We start from the raw sequence: 26,107 nt of genomic DNA, 5'->3' as shown, positions 1-26,107 counted from the left end.
AAAAGAAAAGGAAAGTGTCAGTCCAAAAAGGAAAATTGCCATTCAAAAAAGGAAAATCGTTATTTTCTAAAAAAAAGTTATATTTTTTTCTTGTCAATTTGTCTTAAATTTTTAGTTATTTTTATTTTTCCTTCTTATTTTATTTCTAAATTTTTGCGATTTCTTTAATTCATTTTTAATCTTTATTTTTCTTTTTTGATAATTCTTATTGTCTTTTTAAAAATAATTTATTAATTTTCCCTGTTATTTTTTTTCACTTCTCTACTCCATTTTATGTCATTTTTTAACAATTCTTTCCCCTTTTTTCATCCTATATAACAATTTTTTGACTTTTTATGATTTTTTTCTTCATATATTTTATCTTTTAAATTTTACTTAATTTTTATTTCTCTTTTGCAATCAAATTTTTTTATTAATAATTTTTGCACATAAAATTATTTCATTACAATTACGATGTATATAATATAACGTAATTTTCAAAAGCATTAGAATCTGGGATCATCACTGGATTTAAAGGGATCCCTTTAAGAATTCAATTTTTTAAAGGATATTAGTTGAAAGCTAATTAAAGGATCTATTCAACTGGAGAGCAATCTCTCCCCTTAATGGGCAAGTTTAGGTCTGGTGGGTCAGGAATATTTTATCAAAACAATATATCGATATATGTATCAAATAATAGCTAATATAAATATTTTTTGACTGAAAGTATTTATTCCTGCTTTTGATAGGTATGACTTGGTCTAGAAGGGGGGGGCGTGGAGGAGGGGATAAAAATAATTGAATAAAAGGTAAATAAAATATCTTTTGATTGTATTAATAATTATCACTCTAATTAGTGGAGTCAGGGTCTTGTGGTGTCAAAAATTATTTATTATATTTTACCCCCCCCCCCCCCACTCCATCCTTACCTTTACAAAGTCCTACCCATCAAGATCAAGAATGAATACTATCAGGCATAAGATATTTGAATTAGCTTTCATTTGGGGCTCATATCGACATTTTGTGTTGATAAAAAAATTCTTTACCACCCAAGACCTCGACCCACCCACTTAGAGTGATAATTATTAATACAATCAAAAAAAAATATATTTTTATTACCTTTCATTTGATACCTATATCAATATTTTTTTTTTTTTTACCCTCTCCACTCCTTCCCCCCACCCAGACCAAGACTACTCATCAAAACCATAAATTAATACTTTCAGTCAAAAAATATAATTAGCTATTAAATATCCCTGAACCACCAGACCCACATTCGCCAATTAATGAGGAGAGATTGATCTCCAGTTGAATGGATCTTTTGATTATCTATCGATTATATTCTTTTAAAAAATAAATTCTTAAAGGGATTCCTTTAAATCCAGTGATGATCCTGTATATCCCTTTACAAATTACGACATATATGCATCGTAGTTGAAATGAAATAATTGATAGGCAAAAAATATTAATAAAAAAATTTAATTGGAAAAGAGAAATAAAAATTAAGTGAAATTTTAAAGATAAAAATATAAGGAGAAAAAATAGTAAATAATCAAAAAATTATGTAGGATGAAAAAAAAGGAAAAATTGTTAAAAATGACATAAAAAATGGAGTAGAGAAGTGAAAATAAATAACAGGAAAAATTATAAATTATTTTTAAAAAGGCAAAAATGAATTATCAAAAGTGGAAAGAAAATTGAGAGAAGATAAGAAAAATAATAAAGAAATTGCAAAAAAGTTAGAAATATAATAAGAAGGAAGAATAAAAAACAAAAATTTAAGAAAAATTGACAAGAAAAAAATTTATAATTTTTTTTAAAAATTATGCAAGAAAATAACGATTTTCCTTTTAATGGGAGTGGGAGACTTTTTACTAAGTCTTTGGGGTTTTTACTTTTTTGATTGATACTTCCTTTTTTGATCGGACCTTTTCCTTTTATGTGACCCTTTTCTTTTTTGATAGGACCATTTCCTTTCATGATTGACACTTTTACTTTTTTGATTGGTACTTTTCTTTTTTTGTATGGGAAACCCTGTAAGTCAAGGGAATATCATTATAAAAAAATTGGACCTAAGCCTTCCAGTAAAAATTCCTATTTAGGAAAATCCTGGACGCCTATGGTTATTATACTAGGTCACATTTTAATATAAAGGGTCAATTATTTTAAAGATGGTAAACGAAAACATGATTGACGATTAAAAGTATATAGGAAAAAGCTTTCACAATTATGTATTCTATTTTATTTATAAATCGGAATTATAATGATTCGTATACAATATAAAACGCTTGATTACTAGAAGTAAGTTAAGAAATCATAAATAAAATAAAATATTTGTAACGAGAAATAATATATAATATCTAATCAACCCCTTATATGTTCGTGTATGTGTATGTTTTGAGAGGGAACATCAACCATGATATGCTTAATAGGGTCCTCATTCTCCGAGCCTTGAATTAAATCCTCCTTAAATCTTCCAACAACATCACCACTGTTAACATCCTTAACTTCTTCTCCTACTTGTAAAACTCGACTATTTATTTTGAAAAATTATAAATATAAATGTCATAAAATAAAATAAAAAAAGATGCATATCTACATTGTCTTTATATCAGATATAATAACTTAATATAAGCATAAAATCATCATTAACTAATAGAGTATAAATAATAACATCAAGCTGTCTATTGTAATTTTGACTAATCATTCCTTTCATATATTTTTTCAACAAATATCCTTCAGCACTTATAAATTGAGAGAGAAAAAAAATGCATGAAAACATACAAACAGTTTTACAGAAGCAGATTCACAATCAATGAGGAGCAACAACTTCAAAATAATGATAAGACTAGGCATTTTCATTTTCTTAGTATTATATTTTTTATATTTTTCCGATTCGGCAAATAGCAACTTCTTTGACATTCGACATACATTTTTGGGAGGCACTGAAGTGCCACACGTTTTACAGTTGCATATGAATAATTTATAATAAATAACTGAATGGTAATTGTAAGCATAATTTATATAATAAATGTTTTTTAAAAATTACGATTCCCGCATACAAAAGAAAAATATGAGGAATTGTTGTTGAGTGAGGAGGGGGGGGGTTGTGCTTACTGGCCACTAATTTTCCCTATCATTATAGCCATGCCATCATTTATATAAATGAAAACCAGTGGAGGTCTGGGCTCATGGTGTTAAATGGTATGTGGGTTCAATCCATTTATTTAAAAACATTCATCTAAGATTTGAAATCAAATCTTCTATAAAAAATAACTATTAAATATGCACCTCTCGTCAAAAAAATATTTGCCTTATGACAAATTCATTAAAATTTTATGAAGTATAGTCGTTATTTAAAAAAGTTATTAACTTTTACTAATTTTTCTTTATAATAATATATTGTATACATTTTTGGGGGAGAGGGGGTGGGGGTATGGGGGTAATTTTTATTAGTTTAAAATAATATTTATGAGAACAAGCAAAATTTACGATGGGGGGGGGCCCTATTGGTTACTCGCCTATTATAAGATTATCTATTTGTATTTTCATATCATCTTTTATCATGACTGAGGAAAATGGACATGTTGGATAAGACTATATAATTAAAATATAACCTATTTTGCAATATTTTAACATAATTTCTTTTTATTATATTGCACGACATACCAATAAATGACATACTTTAAAAGGTTAATATTATCGTCTTTTAATTAGCATTCTAAAATTTAAAAATAAATCTAAAAATCGCTAAATTTTTTCAGTATATATATTATATTTAATAAATGTACAATGCGTGTAAAGGTTTTTTTTAAATTTCAAACTAAATATGACGCATATAATTTTACTATTTGATAAAAGCCATAATTACATATTCATATTAGTTCTCATGAAATGATTTAAATCAGTCGTTTCTTTATGTAAAACATAATGATACACAACATTTTATACAAATCAAGTAACAAATTTACATCCAGCATTTTTACACCGCGTCCTTTTAATAGAACAATGAGCGATTAGATCCTTTCTTATTTCCGTCTGTGGAAATAAGCATGCCCACCCCTGGCGGCATTTTCATATATATCTTGCTGAAATTCTTTTTGTACCAGGATTCATATCTCTATTGCATTAACAAAGTACTTCTGCTAAGGAAATTTAAATTTTCGCGCTCCATAATTCCACCAATATACAAGTCATGAATTAATCAGGATCTTGTCCAGATATGAAAAACTGTGCGTTGATATCATTTGCGTGTGTATTCGGTATGAAGCAATCAACGAGTCCATTAAATCTACATCTAACATATTTTAACTTTAACTTCTGCTGAACATGGAGTTTTAACTTTCCATTATTCCCTTCTATTTAACCGGTCAAAATCTTCTACAAATTTCTTTTAGTAAATTTTCAAAAATCCATGTTTTATAATGTACATATGGTATTATTATCAGTTTATCTGGAAGCAAATACTTCCTCACTGATGAGCCACATAGATCAGAATAAATTTAGATAGATAGCAAAAAACATTTCATAATATCAATAAAACCCGATTCTTATTTTTTATTGCGCATTGTGAATCTGGGTTCACATACCTTAAAACTTAAAAATTAAAATTTAACACTATTGATGAGTATAAAATATATTTTAATATAAAATATTTCTTTTATCCATTCAATATGATTATTAACCTCTTGCCCCTTAAAAAAAATCAACAGAAAAGATGATATTATTTATAAAATGTAATAAAATAATTCGAAAGTTGTCCACTACGTATTATAGAATTATAATATTGATATCTGTCTTTTATTTTTGACGAATTTAATTTTAGGAATAAATAAAATATAAGAATATCTAAATACATACCATGTAGTAAGAGAAAGTAAATGATTAGTTTATACCCTTTTTTGTGGCATATGTGTATAGGCATAGTCAAGAGAGTGGGGTGGGGCAGGAGGATGCAAGGGAACATCCTCCTTTCGGAAATACTATTATTCTCATAAATATCATTTTAAAGTCCCAAAAATCAATACAATATGTCACTATAAAAAGAATTTGAAAGAAAAATTAATAAAAGTTAATAACTTTTTAACATAACGATTATAATTCAAAATTTTTAGAAAATATGTATATTTATTAAAAAAAAGAAGTGAAAACTCATTATTATTTTTATAAAAATCTAATATAGCCAAAGATATAGAATGGACCTTAAGACCCCCAATAAAATTTATGGGGAACTCAAGTAAATGCCGCCTCCCCTTGGCGAAATCCTGGTTATGTGTATTAAAATATAATTGCACAATAAAAAATTAAATCATGAAATTTTAAGTTTTGTTTCTTGAATTGTTATTAAGTAAAAGATATTTTATTATTTAAATATTTTTTAATATGATCCTATGTATGGCCTTTAATATGTCCTACCCTGTTTTTTAGCTTATTGAAGTATATAAATATTATTATTTAGTGGAGAGCGAGATTATATGGCAGCAGCGCGTAGCAGGAATTTAGTCTGGGGGGGGGGGGATAATAAAATTTTTTAAGAAATATTATTGTTTTTTAAAAATATCAAGCATAAATTTATCAGGACTAATAACTATTTCTAATACACAATTTTAAATTAATGTGAATTATAAAAAAATTATATGTTAAAGAATCACTTAAATGACACAAAATAGAAATTTGAATTTTTTGAGCTTTAAAATTTATATATAAAGTATAAAAAATTTAAATGTTAGAAATATAAATTAATACACAAAAAGCTTAGGGAATAATTGTATTTTGTATGTTATATATTTACAATGTAAAATCCAATCTTCGTTGGGATTGAGCTGATTTTTCAATTATCTCATCCTTGCTTGTTGTCAAATGCCTATGAATATTCAAAAGATCCAAACCTTTCAATCTGCTTTCAAAAGTTGTACTTCTTGGTATGTTTTTCAGAGACCTGCAGGCCCGGCACCCGGGCTGAACAGTATGGCCGGGCCTGAAATTTTTAAAAATAAACACCCGGGCTGAGCCTGATTTTTTTAAAAAAACATCTAGGCGGGCTGAAAATTTTTTTTACAGCCTATATTTGAAATCGTTATTATTAGCTATAAAAATCAAAAATAAATATAATTTATTTTTAAAAAATCCGGGTCGGGCCTGAAAATTTTATTTTAAAAAAGGCCGGGCCGGGCCTGAAAATTGAACTTAGCCGTAAAAATCTTTAAAAAATCCGGGTCGTGCCCTGCAAATGGTACCTCTGCAGGGCTCTGTTATTCTTCTTAAAAAAGAGAATGTTCTCTCACTAGTTTACTATTGAGAAGAGTTGCTAATATATAAACCCTTTTAATACATTGTAAATATAATCTAAAATGTGTTTGAAATAATGCAGAGCATCCATAGCTTTTTTGGGACTGTATCAACCATAGTTAATCTTATAAACATAGTTATTCAGCTAATAAGGCATCATAAGATACTTTAACATCTTCATGATAAAAATCCAACAAATATTTTTTTTTCTATCACCATCTGAAAAAGGTTGGGAAGGCTTTTATGGAAATAATATTTGCAGATTGGTAAGTGCTGCATAATGAATTAAAAACCATTCATTTATTTGGTTTATAAATGTATTTGTATCTAGGATATACTCTTCTACTGATCCTATATTAATGTTTTAACTATGAGCTTGCCTTGCTGCAAGTCCAGTGAGACAAATATTAAACACGTATAGCTCTGCTTTTGACTTAACAATAACATATAAAATATGAAATTCTTCATAAACATTAGCCCTAATTTCCTTGAATTCTAATAAAATGCTCCTCGCTATTCTCATCTTCTTAATCAAGTCATCATGTTTTTGAAAAGTAATACATAAAATAGTTGTACATTAATGAGAAAAAAAAATTTGGAATAAGCATTGAATCCAATAATTTTCTTGCTTCTAAGGAAAAATTCTTTTCAGGCCATTGTGATATGTCAGTAAATAGCAAATAATCGGCTCTTCTAACTCCATAAAAGCTGTTACTGCTTGATGGTGGAGACTCTATCTCGTAGGGCAAGGTTGCAATTTCTTTCTCCCTATTGGACAATTTCAGAATAATTATTATTTGACTAGAAATTTAAAAATGGTAGATAAATATTACGCCACTAAAAATTTGAAAATAATAAGATAATATTACGCCGGAAAACTTGAAATCGAAATTAATTGATAAACTTAGTGATGAATGTGATAATAAATTAATATGAGATAGGAATAAATATTAACAAATATAAATTAATATAGTACTATGTAAATTATTCAAAACATTTCCATATTTATTAATTTATTTGAAAATAAAATTATTTGACTTGTAAAAAGTTGTTAAAATAACATATTTATATATATTCTTATCAATTTTTACAAGTTAAAATTTTTATTTACAAACGAATTAAAAAATATGGAAATGTTTTAAATTAAATCTGCACAACACTCTAAACAAAAATATTTTTGAAAAATATATCCGGCATCTGCATTTTTTGGCTTTGGGGGGGATTTGTCCCCCTGCCCCCCCCCCCGCTGCGTACGCCAATGTATGGCAGGTGTTATGCTCTTTTGCTAATAATTTTTATTTTATAAAATTAAACTAATTATATCATAGGATAGTCTCATTATTAAATTACAAAATAAAAAAAATTGGGGGTTTTTACTTAAAAGTCGTACTTTTTACTATTTACCAATAACTATGGGTAGGATAGCGAGCTCTTTAGAATAATTTGGAAAATATCGAATACTACCAAAAAACACAAATTTTTCATTTATAATTGTTATATTTAATATACATTTAAAACAAATTATATTTAAAATAATTATTCTTCACAATTAATATTCACATAAAATAGGTAATTCGTGGCATAAGTCGAATATACCAATACAGGATAATTAGTGAGTTATGTCATATTTCACACTATCCCTAAAATCCCCCTTAATATATTTTTACCTATCCCTAAATATTTTTAGAAAAAATAATCGAACTCATCAAAATTCGTTTAGACCATATCTACTACCCCCCCTTCCACTTCTATTTCATCTTCTCCCTTCCACTCTTATTATATTTCAAACTAGCTTGCCTCATACCCCTCCCCCTGAGGTATAATAACCTGCTATCATGATTAGATAATGAGTCAGCTATAAACTCATCAGCTGGTCAAGATTTACATCAGTGTTTTAGGCTACACCAAGAATAACGTAATCCAAATGATTTCATCCCTAGAATATTTATTACTCATAATTAATAAAAATATTTGGGTTTGGTCGATAGATTACACAGGCATAAAACCAACTAAAAATATTTTGTGGCGCCACACCAAAAATTTTTACTTCACATGCTATATAGTCACAGAAATGAGTTATCTTAAATAATTCTGATTTTTAATTTTCTAGAAACCACGGATTCAATCTTTTCAGTAGCTTAAACATTGATCATTCTATAAATTTCATAAAATTCGAAACAGTACTTATGCCTCAAAATATACCAAATAAAAAAGTTGGCTAAAAAGGTCTAGAAAATTATTTTTAATCAATATCTTTTGAATTCGGCTCACCCACTACTATGAACATATGGAATATAGCATGTACAGAAATACATCTTTTGACCTAATTTAAAACAATTAATCTTAAGGATGAAAAAGTTACAGACATTTACCTTTTTACCCCACCTGCTGAAGAGCCCCGATTTCTCCTATTTAAATAAATTATCATATATACTAGACAGGCAAGTTAGTCAGATACCTTTGAGAGATTAGTAATTTTTTTGTTATATTCACAGCTTTAATTGGGTTAGAAAATCCGGTTCAAGGCGTCTTTCAAATATAAAATTATGTATATTTGTTCGTATGTCAGATCAAATTCAGCGAGGAGAAAGATGAATCTTTTTTTGAATATACCCTTGTCACCTCTAATGCATGTCAAAATTTTTGACCTTCAGTCCTCATTTATTTAGAAATCCTAACCCTTCCCTTAAAATCTTACTCAATTCTTTTTCTATATTGCATCCTTTGTGGTTAGCTTCTAAAATTAATTTTTGCATATATTTAAATTATTTATAAAACATTAAAATATTTTTGTGTAACAAAAACAAATAACTTAAAAAATAATATACAATACAAAGTTGGTGGCAGTGGCGAAATTTGTAAATTAAATCGAGGCCAGATCAATCTCAAAACGAGCCCCTTAAATATGCCACTGATGGGTAGTGAAGACTAAAATATTCTTGTCAGTATAAAAAATAATTCAATATTTCGATTTAGAAATGATAAACAAAACATATTTTCAAAATAGATACTTTTGAAGGTATGCCAGAAACGTTTTTATTCCCCCCCCCCTAGCCATTTATAGATTGAACCATATCTACGAGATACTATTAATTACCAAAAAAAATTTTTCATGAGTAATGAACATGAGAATTTTGAAAAAATATAACATTCGTATAAATATATAGACATAATTAATTACCAACCTTACTTTATTTCCGTTTATATTTTCTTTTTCTTCCTCTTCTTTCACTATTTGTATCGATTTGCCTCTCCCAGCGGGCTCTATATTTTTTTCAAATTTTTCAATTTCAGGCATAAATTTTTTTTCCAGTAAATCCATCTCATCGCTGGGATAACTTTTTATAACGAGCCTAAACCCGGTAAAATAGAATATATATAATAATAAAATTTTCTTCAACATTGCGACGGTCTAAGATTCAATTCTCTTTTAAAAATATGGCATCTATTTTTTTGTAAAAAGGATTATTGGATGTTATTTTATTCCACATTTTAGTGTAAATCTATTTGTATGTTATTACATTCATATTTACTTTTCACATATATAAATACAAATTGAAAATTTGATAATTATGATATAAATAAAATCGATCAATAACATAAAATCACCAAATGTATAATATCATAATTAATTTAAAAGATAATTTATTCTCGTTTCTAGAATCATATTAAATTTTTAATTAAATAATAATTTTGAAAAGGAATTATTATAAGCTGAATATTATGATGAAAATATGATGGGATATCATGGTTTACTTAAATAAATCTGAATTTTAAAGATTTTAATTTAAACAATAAAAAAAAGGATGAATTGGCAGACTTGGCCATGCTTAGGAAATGGTGGCCAGTGTAGCAGTTCTTGGGAAATATTTAAAATTTAAGGACCTCTAATAAAAAAAAATTTATAAAATTTTTCCAAATAACCACTTTCTTATCCCTTCATATTATAATATTACATTATGCTAATTCGAAATTAATGTTAAAATAAAGAATAAGATATTGAATTTTAATTGTAAGAAAGCCTATTTATTTTTTAAAAGAACCCGTTCAAATTCATAAACGTGTCAAAAAATGTATCTAATATTTATAATATAAATAAATAAATTCTATTATATGTTAGTCGTTGGATAAAATTTTATTTTGAATCAGTGATCTGCAAAGTCCTGCCCGGCCCGCCCGAAAGCCTTGCCCGAAATTTAACGGACCGGGTCAAGCCCACAATTTTGACACAAAAAATTAAGGTCAGCGGCGCGGACATTAAAATGTATTTTTTAATTTCAAGCCAGGATTTTTATTTTGATTAATACTATTTAAAAATAAATTACAATATATGCTTATTTCTTTGTATTTTAAAAGCTGTTTAACTAAAATATAAATCTAAAAATTAATGAAGTAAACTGACAAATTAATCAACATAGAAGAAAGATATAGAGCCTTAATTGACATATGAAAAAAATTAAATGTAGATATTGAAAATCTGAAGGCCAGAAAATTTGTACAAAAAAATCTTACAGGCCGGGGTGGACTCTCCGTAAATCTTTAACGGATAGAGCCGGGCTTGTCTTTTCATAAAACTTTTACGGGCCTGACCGAGATGTTTTTTAAAAACTATAACGAACAGGGCCTGGCAAAAATATTTCGGGGTGGACTTATCAGCTAGTACAAAAATTCTTAACGGGCCCGAAGCTCTAATTATTTATATTTCCCATTTGCAACTTTTGGTGTCTTCCGATAAGGGTTTAGTTTTTACAAAACATTATTAACATGCATAATTGATAGAAAAAATTGACTCTTTACCAAGTCTAGATTATAATCAACAACTATTGTTTTCGCTTTAATTATTATAATAAAAAATAGAAAATAAATTAAATTAACTCAAAATTGGAAAAGGTATAAATATATTTACACCAGTGTCCAGTTTTTCATTTTAAAATCCAATCAAAAAAGGAAACGCAATCTAAAAATAACAAAAAAAAGGGAAATCCAAATCTAATATCAGTAAAATAAATAATTTTGGGGCCAGTTCAATTTTCAAAAAGGATCTCTTAAATGCACCATGATTCAAACTATTTATTGATTTGATATTATTTAAATATTATAAATCATCGAGTTCGATTGTAAACTTTTTTGATCAGTGCGGATTGGATAATCCCTTTGAATGTCAAAATAAAACATATGTTTGCATTTGCAAGCGAATAGGATAATTTAAATTATTTTATTATACGTCAATCACTTAATTTGAGGTGTTATTTTAAATTATTTTTAAAAAAACACTAAAACATTCTACTAATAATTAATGAATTATATTTTAGTACGTGGCTATAAATAAATATGGAATTTTCTTACAATAATCTTGATGCAGAAACAATAAATACTAAAAGCGGTAAAACTCACAAATTCGTTAAGAGAAAATTCAACGATGCGAATCCAAACAAAAAACATAAATCTAACAAAATTATTCAGAATGTGGAAGATTACTCAAATAATGATAGCTTTATTTACCAAGATATGGTAAGCGATAAAAAATTAGAGTTTTACACATCTCCCCATTACGACAATAGTTTGAATGGATATTACTTGCCAGGGACGTATTCATCCATACCAGAAGAAGAATTAAATTTGGGTTCTCCTCAATCCAAATTCGATATAATAAATTTGGTGGTTAAAGAATTGAATCCGGTACAAAGAAATGCAGCTAATGCCAGGGAAAGAGCTAGAATGAGAGTACTGAGCAAAGCTTTCATAAGATTAAAAACAACACTACCCTGGGTCCCGCCTGACACAAAACTGTCTAAGTTGGATACCTTAAGACTTGCCTCAAGTTATATTGCCCATTTAAGATCGATACTCCAGGAAGATGATAACCAAATCGAGTCAGATTCTTTAACAAGACCAATCGATAATAAACATGTATCAACAAATAATTTTGATGATGATAATAAGGATTTTCTCGATAACGATAAAATTAAAGATTTACAATATCAACTTAAGCAGCATAAAGATTTCATGTTAAGTTTGGGTATGAATATGGAAATGATAGGTCAACCTTACAACAATGTTGTCAGCTCAAGTACCAACACCATGATGCAATCTCTTCCTTTGGTATGTTAATACTTTTCTAAATAAATTATATCTTATAAGAGACCGATAAAGATAGAAATTTTAGGCCCGGCCCGGATTTAAAAAAACCCAGAATTTTTTAGAAAAATTTTTTGTCCCGTCCTGATTTTTATTTTTAATCAATTTTCTGCCCCACTTGTAATTTTTGAAATAACGCTATTATATATAATTTGGCTGTATTTTATAAATTATTTCAAAGATATATATTTAATTCTTACCAGGCATGATTTGATAATTCCGAGCCTTTTTAGGGCCTGTCCGGGCTTAACTTTTGAATCAGACTCCGGTCCAGGCCTGCAGGTTTTATATATATCAATCACTTGGATAGAAGGAGGGGTGGTATGTACTTCTTTATTATATAATTTTTTAATATTTAATATAAATAAAATGAATACTAAAGAATTTCCTTAATTATTAAAACTTAAAATCGCGACATCAATTTTTTTCGCTATACTTGCATTTTTTTTCTACTTTGGGAGCCGTATCCTCCCCAAAACGGATCCTTTAAATACGTTACTGAATTGCAGGCAAGAGTATCATCCAGGCGCGTACGCAGCGTGGAAAGGGGCAGGGAGACAACCCCCCCCCCCCCCCTTAAAGCCAAAAATGCAGATGCCGAATTATATTTTTCAAAAATATTATTGTTAATATTAATTTATATTTATTAATATTTATTCCTATCTCATATATATATTTAATTACATTTATTTATCACATTCATCTACTAAGTTATTTTATCAATTAATTTCAATTTCAAGTTTTCCTTGGCGGCGTAATTTACCTATTATTTTCAAATTTTAGTGGTGTATTATTTATCTAAATTTCTAGTCAAATTATAATTATCTCTGAAACTCCTTGTCCAACAGGGAGAAAGAAATTGCAAGCTTGCCCAACGAGATCGAGTCTCCGCCACCAAGCAGTAACAGCTTTTATGGAGTTAGAAGAGCCGATTAATAAATCTATTACTGAAATATCACAATGGCTTGAAATAAATGTTTCCTCAGAAGCAAGAAAATTATTGAATTCAATACTTATTCCAAATTTTTTTTCTCATTGAATGTATTATTTAATTATACAACTATTTTATGTATTACTTTTCAAAAACATTACATTGACTTGATTAAGAAGATGAGAATAGAGGAGAGCATTTTATTAGAACTCAAGGAAATTAGAGCTAATGTTGATGAAGAATTTCATATTTTATATGTTATTTTTGAGTCAAAAGCAGAGCTATAAGTGTTTAATATTTGCCACCCTCGACTTGTAGCAAGCAAGCTCATGGTAAAAACATTAATATAGGATCAGTAGAAGAGTTTATAAAACAAATGGCCCCTCTCTTAGATACAGTTATAACCCAAATAATTTTTAATTCATCATGCAGCACTTACAAATCCGCAGATATTACTTCCACAAAAGCCTTTCCAACCTTTTTCAGATGGTGATGGAAAAAAAAAATATTTGTTAGATTTTTATAAAGAAGATCTTAAAATATCTTATGATGCCTTATTAGCTGAATAACTAGGATTAAAAGATTAACTATAGTTCCAAAAAATACTAAGGATGCTTTACATTATTTCAAACACTTTTAGATTATATTCCCAATATATTAAAATGGTTATATATATTAGCAACTCTTCCAATTAGTAAACTAATGAGAGAACACTCTCTTTTTTAAGAAGAATAACAGAGCCCTGCAAAGGTACCATTTGCATGGCACGGCCCAGATTTAAAAAAAAAAATTTTTCGGCCCGAGTTTTTTTTAAAAAAATTTTCAGACCCAGCCCGACTTTTTTGAAAATAAAATTTTCAGGCCCGGCCCGAATTTTTTTAAAATAAATTATATTTATTTTTGATTTTTATAGCTAATAATGGCAATATTTGGTTTTAAAATACAGCTCAGCCCAGATTTTTTTTTAAAAAAATTTTCAGGCCCAGTCCGGGTGTTTTTTTTAAAAAAATTTCGGGCCCGGCCAGGGTATGTTTAAAAAAATTAAAATATGGTCCGGCTCGGAGGCCGGGTCTGCAAGTCTCTAAAAAACATACCTATGAAATACAACTTCTGAAAGTAGATTGAATGATTGGATCTTGAATATTCATAGGCATTTAACGCCAAGCAAGGATAGATAATTGAAAAATTAGCTCAAAACATACAAAATACAATTATTCCTAAGAAACTTTTTGTGTATTAATTTATATTTCCAACATTTAAATTTTTTATACTTTATATATTTTAAAGGTTCAAAAAAATTCAAATTTCAATTTTGGATCATTTAAGTGATTCATATCGTAGTTATATTCACTTTATAATTTATAATTTACATTTATTTTATAGTTTTTCAAAATCGGTCTATATATATAATTTTTTTGTAATTCACATTAATTTAAAATTGTGTATTAGAAAAGTTATTAGTCCTAATAAATTTATGCTTAGTATTCTTAATTAACAATAATATTTCTTAAAATAATTTATTATCCCCCCCCCCCCCCAGACCAAATTCCTGCGTAAGCGCCTGGTATCATCTTTTTGTATTTTCTGACTTCCGAGTAACAATGTTAATTTCGATAAAAGTAAACTACTTGATAAAAAATAAGCTTACTAATCCCGTTATAAATTAAACCCTATAACCATGAATATTCCTTTTTAAGTTTAGATTTTGTCAAAATTATATATCAAATTGATGCTAATATACAAAATATAATATATTTTACAATTTAAGGTATGGCCTTTTGCTACATCGAACGTCCCTGAAAATGAAACGTGCTTAGGACAAAAATAATAATAATTTGAAATTTAAATCAAGTTTTATTATATACATGATCAGGGTATCAACTTGGTGCTTAATTTACATGATTAACTAAAATTATTTTTATTTTTAAATTATGACTGAATATATGTATACTCTAATTTGATATGCAAACAAAAATATTATATATAGTATATTTAGAGATAAAAATGAAAATAAGATTTTGGTCAATAAAATGAAATGAATTTCATTATTAGTTCTTATTTTCTGGTTCTGAATTTCAGTATTACTTATTTAATTTTTTATTAATCATGGTTGATTTTATTCTCTATAAAATTTTTACAAGAATAAATAAATTAACTAATAAATATACCACAAAAAATTTTTTTTATTATAAATTTATAAATATAATTTAATTTTATTCCTTATATTAAAATAAATCCAGTTTGATTTGAATTAACCTTAAAAAATTTTTGTTTAAAGAAAACTCGCTTTTTAGAACGCCTGGTCGATATTTCATTCATATTTATATTATAATAACAAATATGGGGATAAAATCGGTTCATCAATATTTTAATAAATTTAAAATTCATAAAAATTAAAACAGATATGAAATCTTATATTCAAAATTTGTTAGACAAAGTTATTGCCTATTTTTAATAATATAATTTATCATTTCCTGCTTGAATGACATTGGAATGACAAATGTATAATATTTTTTTTTTCAAAAAAGTCAATCTTATTTTAAAGATCTAAATAACAATTTATCTAAGATAAGAAAAAATGAGTAATTAATCTCTATTTTTTTATAAAATAATAATCTTATAATTTCACGTGTAAAACTTGAATGAATACCAATAGACAGGAAGGCTATATCATATTTACATTTTTTCCCCAAAACATAAAAGAATTGCCATTAAGTAAAATATTTAAATTATGCTAATAAATTTAAAAAAATTAATGCATAAGTTTCACCAATTTCTAAGTAAATTAAACTTAAACATTAAACATAATAACAACATGATTTATTTAAAAAAATAACTTCTAAGCTATCAAATATTCACAACTTTTACTATTTATATCAGAGACCTAAAGGCCCGGCCCGACCCCAAGCCCTGCCCGAGTACACGGGTAGGGCTTTTAAATTACTTTTTTAAATATACCCGGGCTGGGCTTAAATTTTTTTAAAAAAAATACCAAGGCCGGGCAGTATATTTTAAATCGCCATCATTTGTTATAAAAATGAAAAATAAATGTAATATATTTTAAAAAAATCCTACCGAGCCGGGCCGTGCAAATCACAGATCTCTAATTTATATAAACCCGGCCAACATGGCATTTTTGCGTCTATTTCGTTCCGGGCAAAAAATATATCCTGCTCCTTTTCCGTTAAAGTTTCGGAACGTGTTCCTGAAAAAATATCTAATTGTATTTCTTTTTTTTCTTCAGTATATTTTATAAAAGATTAATATTTAAATTTGTGCGCTGGTGTTATTACAAATTTACATGCCGGACAAAAAAACTTCAACACTAACTAAAACTTTTATTATATTATGGGAATAGCACAACCAACAGTTAAAATGATTTTAATTTTAAGAAAAGTTTATACATAATTTTATCACAATAACGTTATAATTTTATATTATTTTCGTTTTTGGTATTTTTCTAATATTTTGGCGTATTTAGGCATTTTCTATAATGTCATTCAAAATGAAATTACCTGCGCTTTTCAATACTAAACAGACAATTATGTGAAACAAACTACAAATTAAAAAAAACAAAAAGGATATTATTACAAATATAAATATCAGAAACCTAGAGAGGTAAAAATTTTAGGCCTATATTTGAATAAACTTTTCCTTTTTAAGTCTGACCAGGATTTTAAATGTTTTTTTCAAGCCAAGTTCGGGATTTTATTGGATATTTTTGGCCCGCCTCAGATTTTTTTTTGATTATTTTTATGGTCAGGCCAGGCATTATAAAATTTTGTTTGGCAATATTTTGCAAATTGTTTCAAAGGGAAATTAATAATATGAAGATGAACAATAAATGAATATTAAATACTCCATTATATGATATTTCAATATTTTCCAATTGATTAATTTATATAATCTAAATTATTTTTTTTAAATAAACCCGGCCTGATTTTAAAAATATATAAGCCCAGCTCCAATTTTAAAAATCACCATATTAAAGGTCAGGACCGGGTCTGCATGTCTCTAAATAAATTTTGCATTTATAATTTTGTAATAAATTAAATACTCTTACGGGATACCGTTCCAAAAATAAGTTATTATTCATAGTTCCATTCTATGTCGCTGATATAAACAATACATTGCACTTAAAAAATGAATATTAAATTTTTCTATATTTTTTGCTGTCGTAAATAAAAAAAATGAAGGCTTTAAAAATAGGCCAATACGCCAATTAGGCATTTTACTTTCAGCTAATAAGAAATAATTTAATATCTGATAACTTTTAAAATTATCTTATATTCTAAAATGAAGATTACTTTTCGTTGCAGTTAATGACATAATAATAAAGTGGATTTGATATGGAAATAAAAAATGGGTTAATGTTAAATATTGCCAAGTCAAGATATAGCAATTTTCTAAGAACAACCTAATTTGCTAAACAACGACCAATTATATTTTATAATGCGTTAATATCTATTTTTCAATATATTAAATGGTGGATCATACAATACGGTCACTTCCGATCTACTATCTATCTATCATCCTAGTGATATAATTTAAAAAATATACGTTTGGATGTTAAAAGATTCAAACTCATTTTTTAAGCTTCAAACCTTCAGATGCTTGGGTTCCCAGTTTTACCAAATGATAAAATAATAGCAAATTAACGAATTTAATAGTCAATGAAGAAATATAATTGCAAATGAGCAAATTTAGGAATAAATAGTATATATAAGCAAATTTAAGAATAAATGAAGAAACGTAATAATAGCAAATGAGAAGAATAAATTTAATTACCTAATCTATAATAACAAGTATGAAAATAGTTTTAATTTAAAGTAAAATGTGGAATCTTTAAATGCAACGCAGATATTGCATTTCAGTAGCAAGTTGCAACTGCAAATGCAAATACTTTTGAATATAATATTTGTCTATTTTTTATGTGATAGATTAAGAATCATTTTTAAATATTCATAATGTATTTTATACAATGATTGATCATTTTATACCTAAGCTTTCTTTTGCAGGATTAAAATAAAAGAATATATGATAGTTGGAAGAAATAATTTAAAAAATTAGATAGATGAAACCGAGTTCGAGTCGGAACCAATGGGGTTTATGAATTAGGAAATTTCGCCTCCAAACTCTCATTTGCTTAGCCTTCAGCCGGACCCTTCCCATAAAAAAAATTATGATTATTATTTTTATTTTACTTTTTATGATATGTAATATCTTTGTATTACCTCCGTTAGAGTTAGTAACTTGGAAGTTCTAATTTTAATATCTATGCAAGTATTTCGATTAGTGGCTAATTTTAGCCACTATATAGAGAAAATTAATAGTAACAAAATTTTGGCCAATCTTACAATTAAAAAGTGACTGAAAGCATTTTTAAAAAATTTTATCAATGTCTAGTACAAGATTATATATCATTTTAATCCGTTTGGTAGGCAGTATAAATGAAAAATGTTATTAGCAAATTAAGAAAAATTAGACAAAATTGGCATAATTCTATTATGAAAAATAGAAGAAGAACAAATTTATTTACGTTAATATTTAGTGCCTGGCTAATCCTTCCTTCAATTAATTTTGAGAACCACCAAAAAAAAAGAAACCGAGTTATTTAACAAATGGAAAACGATGTACTTTAAGCGTGAAGTGAAACAAGCTTTTGAAATTACTAATAAAACTTATAACAAACTAATATTGTTTAACGACCCATTTGGGTGGATTTTTAAAACGGGCCAATTAAGATTTTAGCCAAAAAAATATTATGTAAGCCTGGAAATTTTCTCATAGAAGGCAGAAATAGATATCTATTTGCCAAATGTCGAGGCTTACATAATATTATTTTGGATAAAATCTTAATCGGGAAAAAATTGGCAGCTAGATCAAATCATTAAGTAATGCTTTATTAGTATATTTTATTGCTTTATTCTGTTTGGTAAATGGCTAAAGAGAAAAATAATTAATGGTAAAATATAGTGCTGTGAAGTAACGTCAAAAAATTAACGTCGTTACTAACGATACTTTTTTTGAAGAAAAGGAACGCCATTCGTTACCTTCTTCTAGAGGTAATGAGTAACGTTAACGCATTTCTTTTTTTTGAGTAACGGTAACACAAAACATTACTCGTTACCTTATATTTTTTCTTAAAAATATCAACAAAATGAAAAACATATTTTATTGTATTATAAAATTACTTTTATTTATTTTTTAATTATTAATAATATAAATAATTTAATCCGAGTTTTAATTCATATCAACCACTGCCTTCATTTTTATTTTAAATTCTCATTGTTAAATTTTCTGTCGAAATTAATATTCAATCAAAATTCAAAGTAAATGTTAATAATGATATTATTATTCTTATAATTTATTTTAAGAATATTATGTCCATAGTACTTACTTCTTCAGATGAAGATGATTTAACCCTTCCCTAGCCCCAATTTGAAATATATTTTAAACCAATAAGGAAAATTAATGGTACCAAGTGTACACTTTGGAAATGTAAATTATATCCCATCACAAATATTTCAACCTCAATGTCCAGCAGTTCAAACTTAAAAAAGCATTTGAAGGTAAAAAGATAAATTAATATATCATTATTTTAAATTACTTTAATAATAGAATAATATTCTTTCATATTTTGAAAAGCTTAATCATGGAATTAAAATATAAGTAGGGCTGTGCCAGAGTTGTTAACGCTCCTTTTTAAAAGTAGCGAGCTCCCGCTACCGTTCCTACCTACTCAAAAGGAGCGAGCTCCCGCTACTACATATTAAAAGGAGCGCTCCCGCTCCAACTAATGGAGTGCCGCTCCATAACCGCTCCTTTGATTTTCATTTTTTTAGAAGGTACACGAAACAAAATCATATTTTTTTATCAAAACGTTTTATTTATATTATATGATATATCAAAATATTTATAATCTTTTATTAGCTTTTAAAAGTAATAAATTTTCTAAATTAGAATCTAACAAACACCCACGCCTCTCCCCTAAGACCTGTTTTGCAATACTAAATAGGCGCTCCACAGGAGCACTAGAGGGAAGCGGGGTATTGTATTTTATATAAATATTTTTTAATTCAAGGAATTGTTCAAAAATAGTAATTTTGCTATCATTATTTAAAAAATATCTATCCAATTTATTATCTTCATGGTGATCAATTTCATGGAATCCAAAGAAATCTTCCAAATCATTGCAAGGTTCCCGTGAACTAGTAGTAGCTATTTTTCCGTCGGGTATTTGTTTCCTTAAAAAATTAATTAATCTGCCTTTAAGTTCCATATTTTTTGGATTTTTTATCCATTCCCAATTCAATTTGAATGCAGGATGGACAATCGCTGCAATGATATTATCATCATTATAAATATTTGAAAATCTGCAATAAAGTTATTTAAAATGATATAATTTATTTTTTATTTTAAACCTTTTATTAATACCGCTTATAAGGGACTTTACAAGAGGTTGGCAAAACTCTAAATCTGTTAATTCGTTTAATTTTGAAATAAGTTTAGAAATGGTTGGACTTAGGAAACCCATGTCCATATGAAGCTCCCCTTCAAGGATTTTTAGAGCTTTTTTCATAGGCTCCATAACCTAAAATTTATTTATTTCACTAAGATAACGATTACATTAATATTTACTTGACTATACTCTTTAATAAATTTACGTTCTTGGGAGTTAAAACGTATAAGCCCATGGTTATCACACAACTCATCAAGGTCCTTTTGTTTTTCATCTAATATTTTATCTAGCAAAACCATAGACTCATAATACGAATTCCACCTAGTGGAATTTTGGGCATATTAGATACCTACCCAACTTTCTGATAATATCGTCCGCCATATTTGTAGACATATTTTGTTTATTCCACAAAGATTGACACTTTTGGAATAAACTTTGAGATACTATTTGAAAGCTTCTATCACCTAAAGCTTTCTCTGCGTCAACTGTTGCCACCAAATTGAGATTGTGGCATGTACATCGTGAATGTTGAGCTTTCTGCCCTATTATTTAGGATATTATCATTATCCAGAAATTGGAAATCATCATCCATCTCAGAACTTTTATCTTCAAACATTCTAAAAAATAAAAGGAAAGTTATAATTTTAAAATAAATATTTAAGATTACCTGAATGCTTTCACAAGGTTCCTACCATTATCAGTAATGGTTTTTATCACTTTATTCTGAATTTTAAAGCTTTTATATATATCAATTATCATCTTGACCAAAACATCAAAAGTATGGTTGCCTTGAACACGTCTTAGGGCTAAAGCTGCTGATTTTCTTTGCAATGATTTTGTGTCAATCCAATGAGCTGTTACACCCAAAAAAGACCTTTATAAGTTTAATTAATCAAGCACATTTAAAAATATAGGCACTACCTTCTAAATCCACTCCAGCAATTAGCTGTGGTACACACATAAGATACTCCAGAAAGCATTTCTATAATATCATCCATCATTTTATCATAACGCAAACCTATCTTTGCTATTAGTGTTTGGCGGCACATTACCTTTGCTGAAGGGGAAAACGCTTTTATCATTTTGACAAAGTTAGGATTGTCTACAGTTGATAAAGGAACTAGTGTCTCAATGACATAATCAATGATTGCATTATCTCCTTCAGTTTTTGTAGGTTCATATATTTTTTGACTAAAATTTATAATTGACTGTTTTTTCTCAGAAGACTTTATATTTTGGCTAATATCTTTTTTATTATAACTATTGATATGATTTTCAATTTTTGAATATTGATTAACATGTTCTCTCTGATAATCTAAAACATCAAATTATTAAGGTAGATTTTTTAAATAAGAAATTGACAAATATTTAAGGAGCAGTATAAATATATTTTTAGGTACTTTATTTTTTTTTATTTTTTTTTATTTTTGTAAATTTTTTTATTATTTTGTTTTACTTATTTTATTAATATAAAATAAAAATAAATAATTATTTTCCAAGTTTATTGATCAAAATAAAATAAGAAAAAATCAAATTAAGATTAAATAAAATATAAATTTTACCATAATAAAATGTATATTTTTAATTTGGATGTTACAATTCAATTTAAAAAAATACTTTATTTAGAAAAAAATGTATAAAAAGGAGGTTGAACAAGTAATGAGAAAATTAAAATAAAAATTAAAATATAAAAAAGCATCATATCTGACAACCCAAGCTCAACTAATATAATGAATTGCCCAAAAATAATTAAAACCATTTTAAAAAAATTATTATAAAATAAACAAATATTGATTTTACTTTTAAATGTTTTTTTAAATTAAAGCTTGAGATTTTAGAGAAAGATATCCTTTTGTTGTTAATACATAATAGGCATTTCGCCTTTAAGTTGACTTTATCATCTGTATCATCTATAAGCTTGAAATATTTTTTATATAGTGGAAATGGAAATTCGGTTTCTTCTTCTATGATCTCTAAATCCATAATATCTAAAACTATTTTTTATTATATATCTATAAAATGAATATTAATATGACTTACAAGATTTTTCAAAAAATTTTCAGTATAAAAAGGAAAAACTGATGTTTAATGTTTAAAATGATTAGATGAAAAATCAATATAAAACTCGGCTCAACATTTAATAATGAATAAATTTAAATAAAATAAAATTTTATTTTCATTAAATTTTAATTAACAAATATTATTAATATTTAAAAAATAATATAATTTATATATTAAATTTAAAAAAGCGGTGAAGCGGCGCTCTTCCGCTCCAGCCTTAAAAGGAGCTACTCCCGCTCCCGCTCCCGCTCCCGCTCCTCATTTTTAAAAAGAAGGGATTTTCCAAAAATATCGGATCGGGCCGATAACTGTAAAAAACCGATCCGATCTTTTTACTTTTCTTTTTTCTGTTATTTTATGTTATGTATATTTATTTTACATTATTATAATATTTTCTAAATAATATTTTTTTAAACAATGCAAATGCATAAACACCCTTTAAATTTTATTTTTTAAAATAGATTTATAGTATTTTAAAAGTTTTTTTTATTAAAATAGAAAGAAAGGAACATCCAAAGTTTTAATTATTTTAAATCTTTTTAAATAATAACGCCAATTTTATTAATTATACTTTAAATAAAAGAATATTTTTAAATATGGTATCTGAATTATGGAAATATTTTACAAAAGACAAAGATAATTTTGCAAAATGCGTTATCTGTGGAATCATCTGAGTTTACTTTCAATACGGCAGGGGATATAGATTAGATACTCCATATCGTAGAAGCTTATTGCCAGAAAATCGAGAGGCTCTCGTATTTATTTAAAAAAAATATACTATAATTTTATATATTAAATATAATTTTATAATTCATACCAACATAAAATGGATATATTATCAAATATATGTTTTTTAAATTATAGTCTTAATTGGAGAAATAAAAAAAATTAAATTAAATGGATAATTTGATTTTTTGCATAAAAAATATTGATTTCTTAATTACACTTGGTTCAAAGGGGGGTGGTTAAAAACAATATAAATATTGGATCGGTATCAGTATCGCATCTATAAGCAATTAAATAATACTACAGTATTGGGCTGGAAACCAACATTAAAAACCCAAAATTAACAAAATATTGGTGTTGGTTTAAAGTATTATATTGAGTTTTTTATATCTTTGTTTAAGTATTGCTATTGGTTTGACTATAATTGTTAATAAATTAATAAAAAAATAGTGATTTTACAAATCTTTGTCTAAATAATAAATATATATGAAAGAGTGGCGTAACCAGAATTTATCCAATAACAAAATTTTATAGAGAATTTCATTATAGATTTTATTCATTAATATAATACTATATATAACATCCCATTATTTAACCAGCTGTGTTGAGCACTAAGCGCTCTTGTTTGTATGATCAAAATTTTGAAATCAATTGTTGCTAAAAATAAATAAAAAATTGTTACATAAAGATGTTATTGTCTTAGTATGTTAAAAAAATGTATATATATATAAGCCTCAAATGTCAATCAGATGGATTGTAGACATCTGATTGGAGGAAAAAAATAATTATTATTTAATGTAAAAAAAATCGTGTTTTCTTTCATCTCGAATATCCTTCGCCGATTCTATTTCCTCGCTTATCGAGTTAAACGATCCCCTTCTATCTTCAGCTAAACAAGAGTGGCTTACTCTAATCACCCAAGGCTCCGAGCAGCCAATTTCCTGCCATCTAAAGAGCTTCCTGGTCCCTATGCTTCAATGCTCGTTTGAAAAACTTTGTATGTATCCTGAGCTAACTAACCTTCAACTGCTCAGAAACGCAAAAAAAAACTCTAACGGCCATGAATGGCTAGACGCGATTCCGAGTGGTAAAAAGGAAACGTTACTCACAGACGATGAGTTTCAAACTGCCATTGGCCATAGGCTTGGTTGCCTTATCCCTTCTGTGGACACCTGTGCCGCCTGTCACAAACAGGTTGATCCTTTCTCTAGACATTGTTTCTCGTGCCTCAAAGTCAGTGGCCGTTTCCTGAGGCACGACAATCTTAATAGGTTAATCGGCAAAGCCTTGATTTCGGCCGGTTTCCCCAATAGCTTGGAGCCATTGGGGCTCCTAAATGCTGACGGTAAGCGCCCTGACGGCATGTCTTTAACGTCTTGGCACGGCGGCAAAAGACTTGTCTGGGACGTCTCTTGTGTTACCTCCTTTCCGGCTAACGGAAATACCGACCCCTTGGAACTACAAGAAACCAATAAGTTTAATAAATATAGATTCCTCCCTAACTCTTTTATATTTATTCCCCTAATTTTTAGCGTCCTTGGAAACCCCGGTCCCCAATCCCTAAAGTTCTTAAATCAATTGGGTAGAAGAATTTCGTTAAGGACAGGGGTCAAAAACGAGTCCCTATCTCTTAAACAAAAAGTCCAATTTGAAATCCTAAAGGGGAACTACAAATGTTTCTTCGAAACACTCCCATTTCCCTCCTAGTTTATCAAATATAGTCATTGTTAATTTTATATATATTTTGCATCGCAACTATATTTAGATTTTAACCACAAAAAAAATATTTTTTCGTTATAATAATAATTATTATAATAATATATTTTTTTGAAAAGATATTTTTTTGTAAAATTAATTCATTGAAAAATTTTTGTTAAATTTATAAAAAAAGAAGAAATAATAATTATATAATTCTAGTAAAAATTTTAAGAAAGTATATTATAATAAAAAGAGATGGGATTCTCATAATTTTAATGGTTTTAATGAAAATGTTTGTTATCATGAAGATAAAGTTAAAACGGATTATAGTTTTAATGTGAATATAATGAAAAATAATGCTTTTAAATGGGAATTTCCTGGGAGCATTGTGAAATATACAAATAGAAAAAATGTTGATAATTTTAAATGGGAGAAATATCCTCGGGATATTATGAAAAAATATAGTTATATTAGCAAAAAGCCTCGAAATTCTGAGTTGAATTTAGGAGGAAATTTAAATTTTAATGAAATGCATGAGGAATGTATAACGATCAGCCCCTTAAAACTTGTGAAATTTTAAGGACTGATGGAATAAATAGACTGAGTCAATGTCCTAGGGTTAACTTGAGAATTGACTGCAGGTATATTGATATGCTATTTGACACTGGTGTGAGCATTTCGATAATGTCTTGTGAAAATTTTTATAAATATTGGCCTAATGGCGTGATTATTAAAGAAAATATGTGTTTAAAACAGTTCGATGGTTCTGAAATTGAGGTTTTGGTTAAAACTCAATGGTATGTGGTTTTTAATGATACTATCAT

General features: G+C 27.4%; 1 protein-coding gene across 1 annotated transcript; it reads right to left on the bottom strand.

Moving 5' to 3' along the window:
- Positions 1–21,279: 21,279 nt before the first annotated feature.
- LOC135928670 (uncharacterized) lies at positions 21,280–22,781 on the bottom strand. The gene is made up of 4 exons (XM_065465125.1): positions 22,664–22,781; positions 21,720–22,113; positions 21,466–21,672; positions 21,280–21,415 (listed from the first exon to the last, which is right to left on the bottom strand). The coding sequence occupies exons 1-4, from the start codon at positions 22,779–22,781 to the stop codon at positions 21,280–21,282; spliced, it is 855 nt and encodes a 284-aa protein (XP_065321197.1).
- Between the last annotated feature and the right edge of the window lie 3,326 nt (positions 22,782–26,107).

This window comes from Gordionus sp. m RMFG-2023, chromosome 4 (genome assembly GCF_954871325.1).
Source record: "Gordionus sp. m RMFG-2023 chromosome 4, tfGorSpeb1-WG-v2, whole genome shotgun sequence".
Classification (NCBI taxonomy): Eukaryota; Metazoa; Nematomorpha; class Gordioida; order Chordodea; family Parachordodidae; genus Gordionus; species Gordionus sp. m RMFG-2023.
This window is presented reverse-complemented; position numbering and strand designations above follow the sequence as displayed.

What these genes read in the sequence shown, in the direction of transcription:
- LOC135928670 (XM_065465125.1), bottom strand. Translation starts at nt 22,781, where the DNA reads ATGGATTTAGAGATCATAGAAGAAGAAACCGAATTTCCATTTCCACTA. An exon ending in AAAGGCGAAATGCCTATTAT is followed by an intron (nt 22,114 to 22,663) that starts GTATTAACAACA and finishes TTGATGTTTTAG; the next exon opens with ATTATCAGAGAGAACATGTT. An exon ending in TGCTGGAGTGGATTTAGAAG is followed by an intron (nt 21,673 to 21,719) that starts GTAGTGCCTATA and finishes AAACTTATAAAG; the next exon opens with GTCTTTTTTGGGTGTAACAG.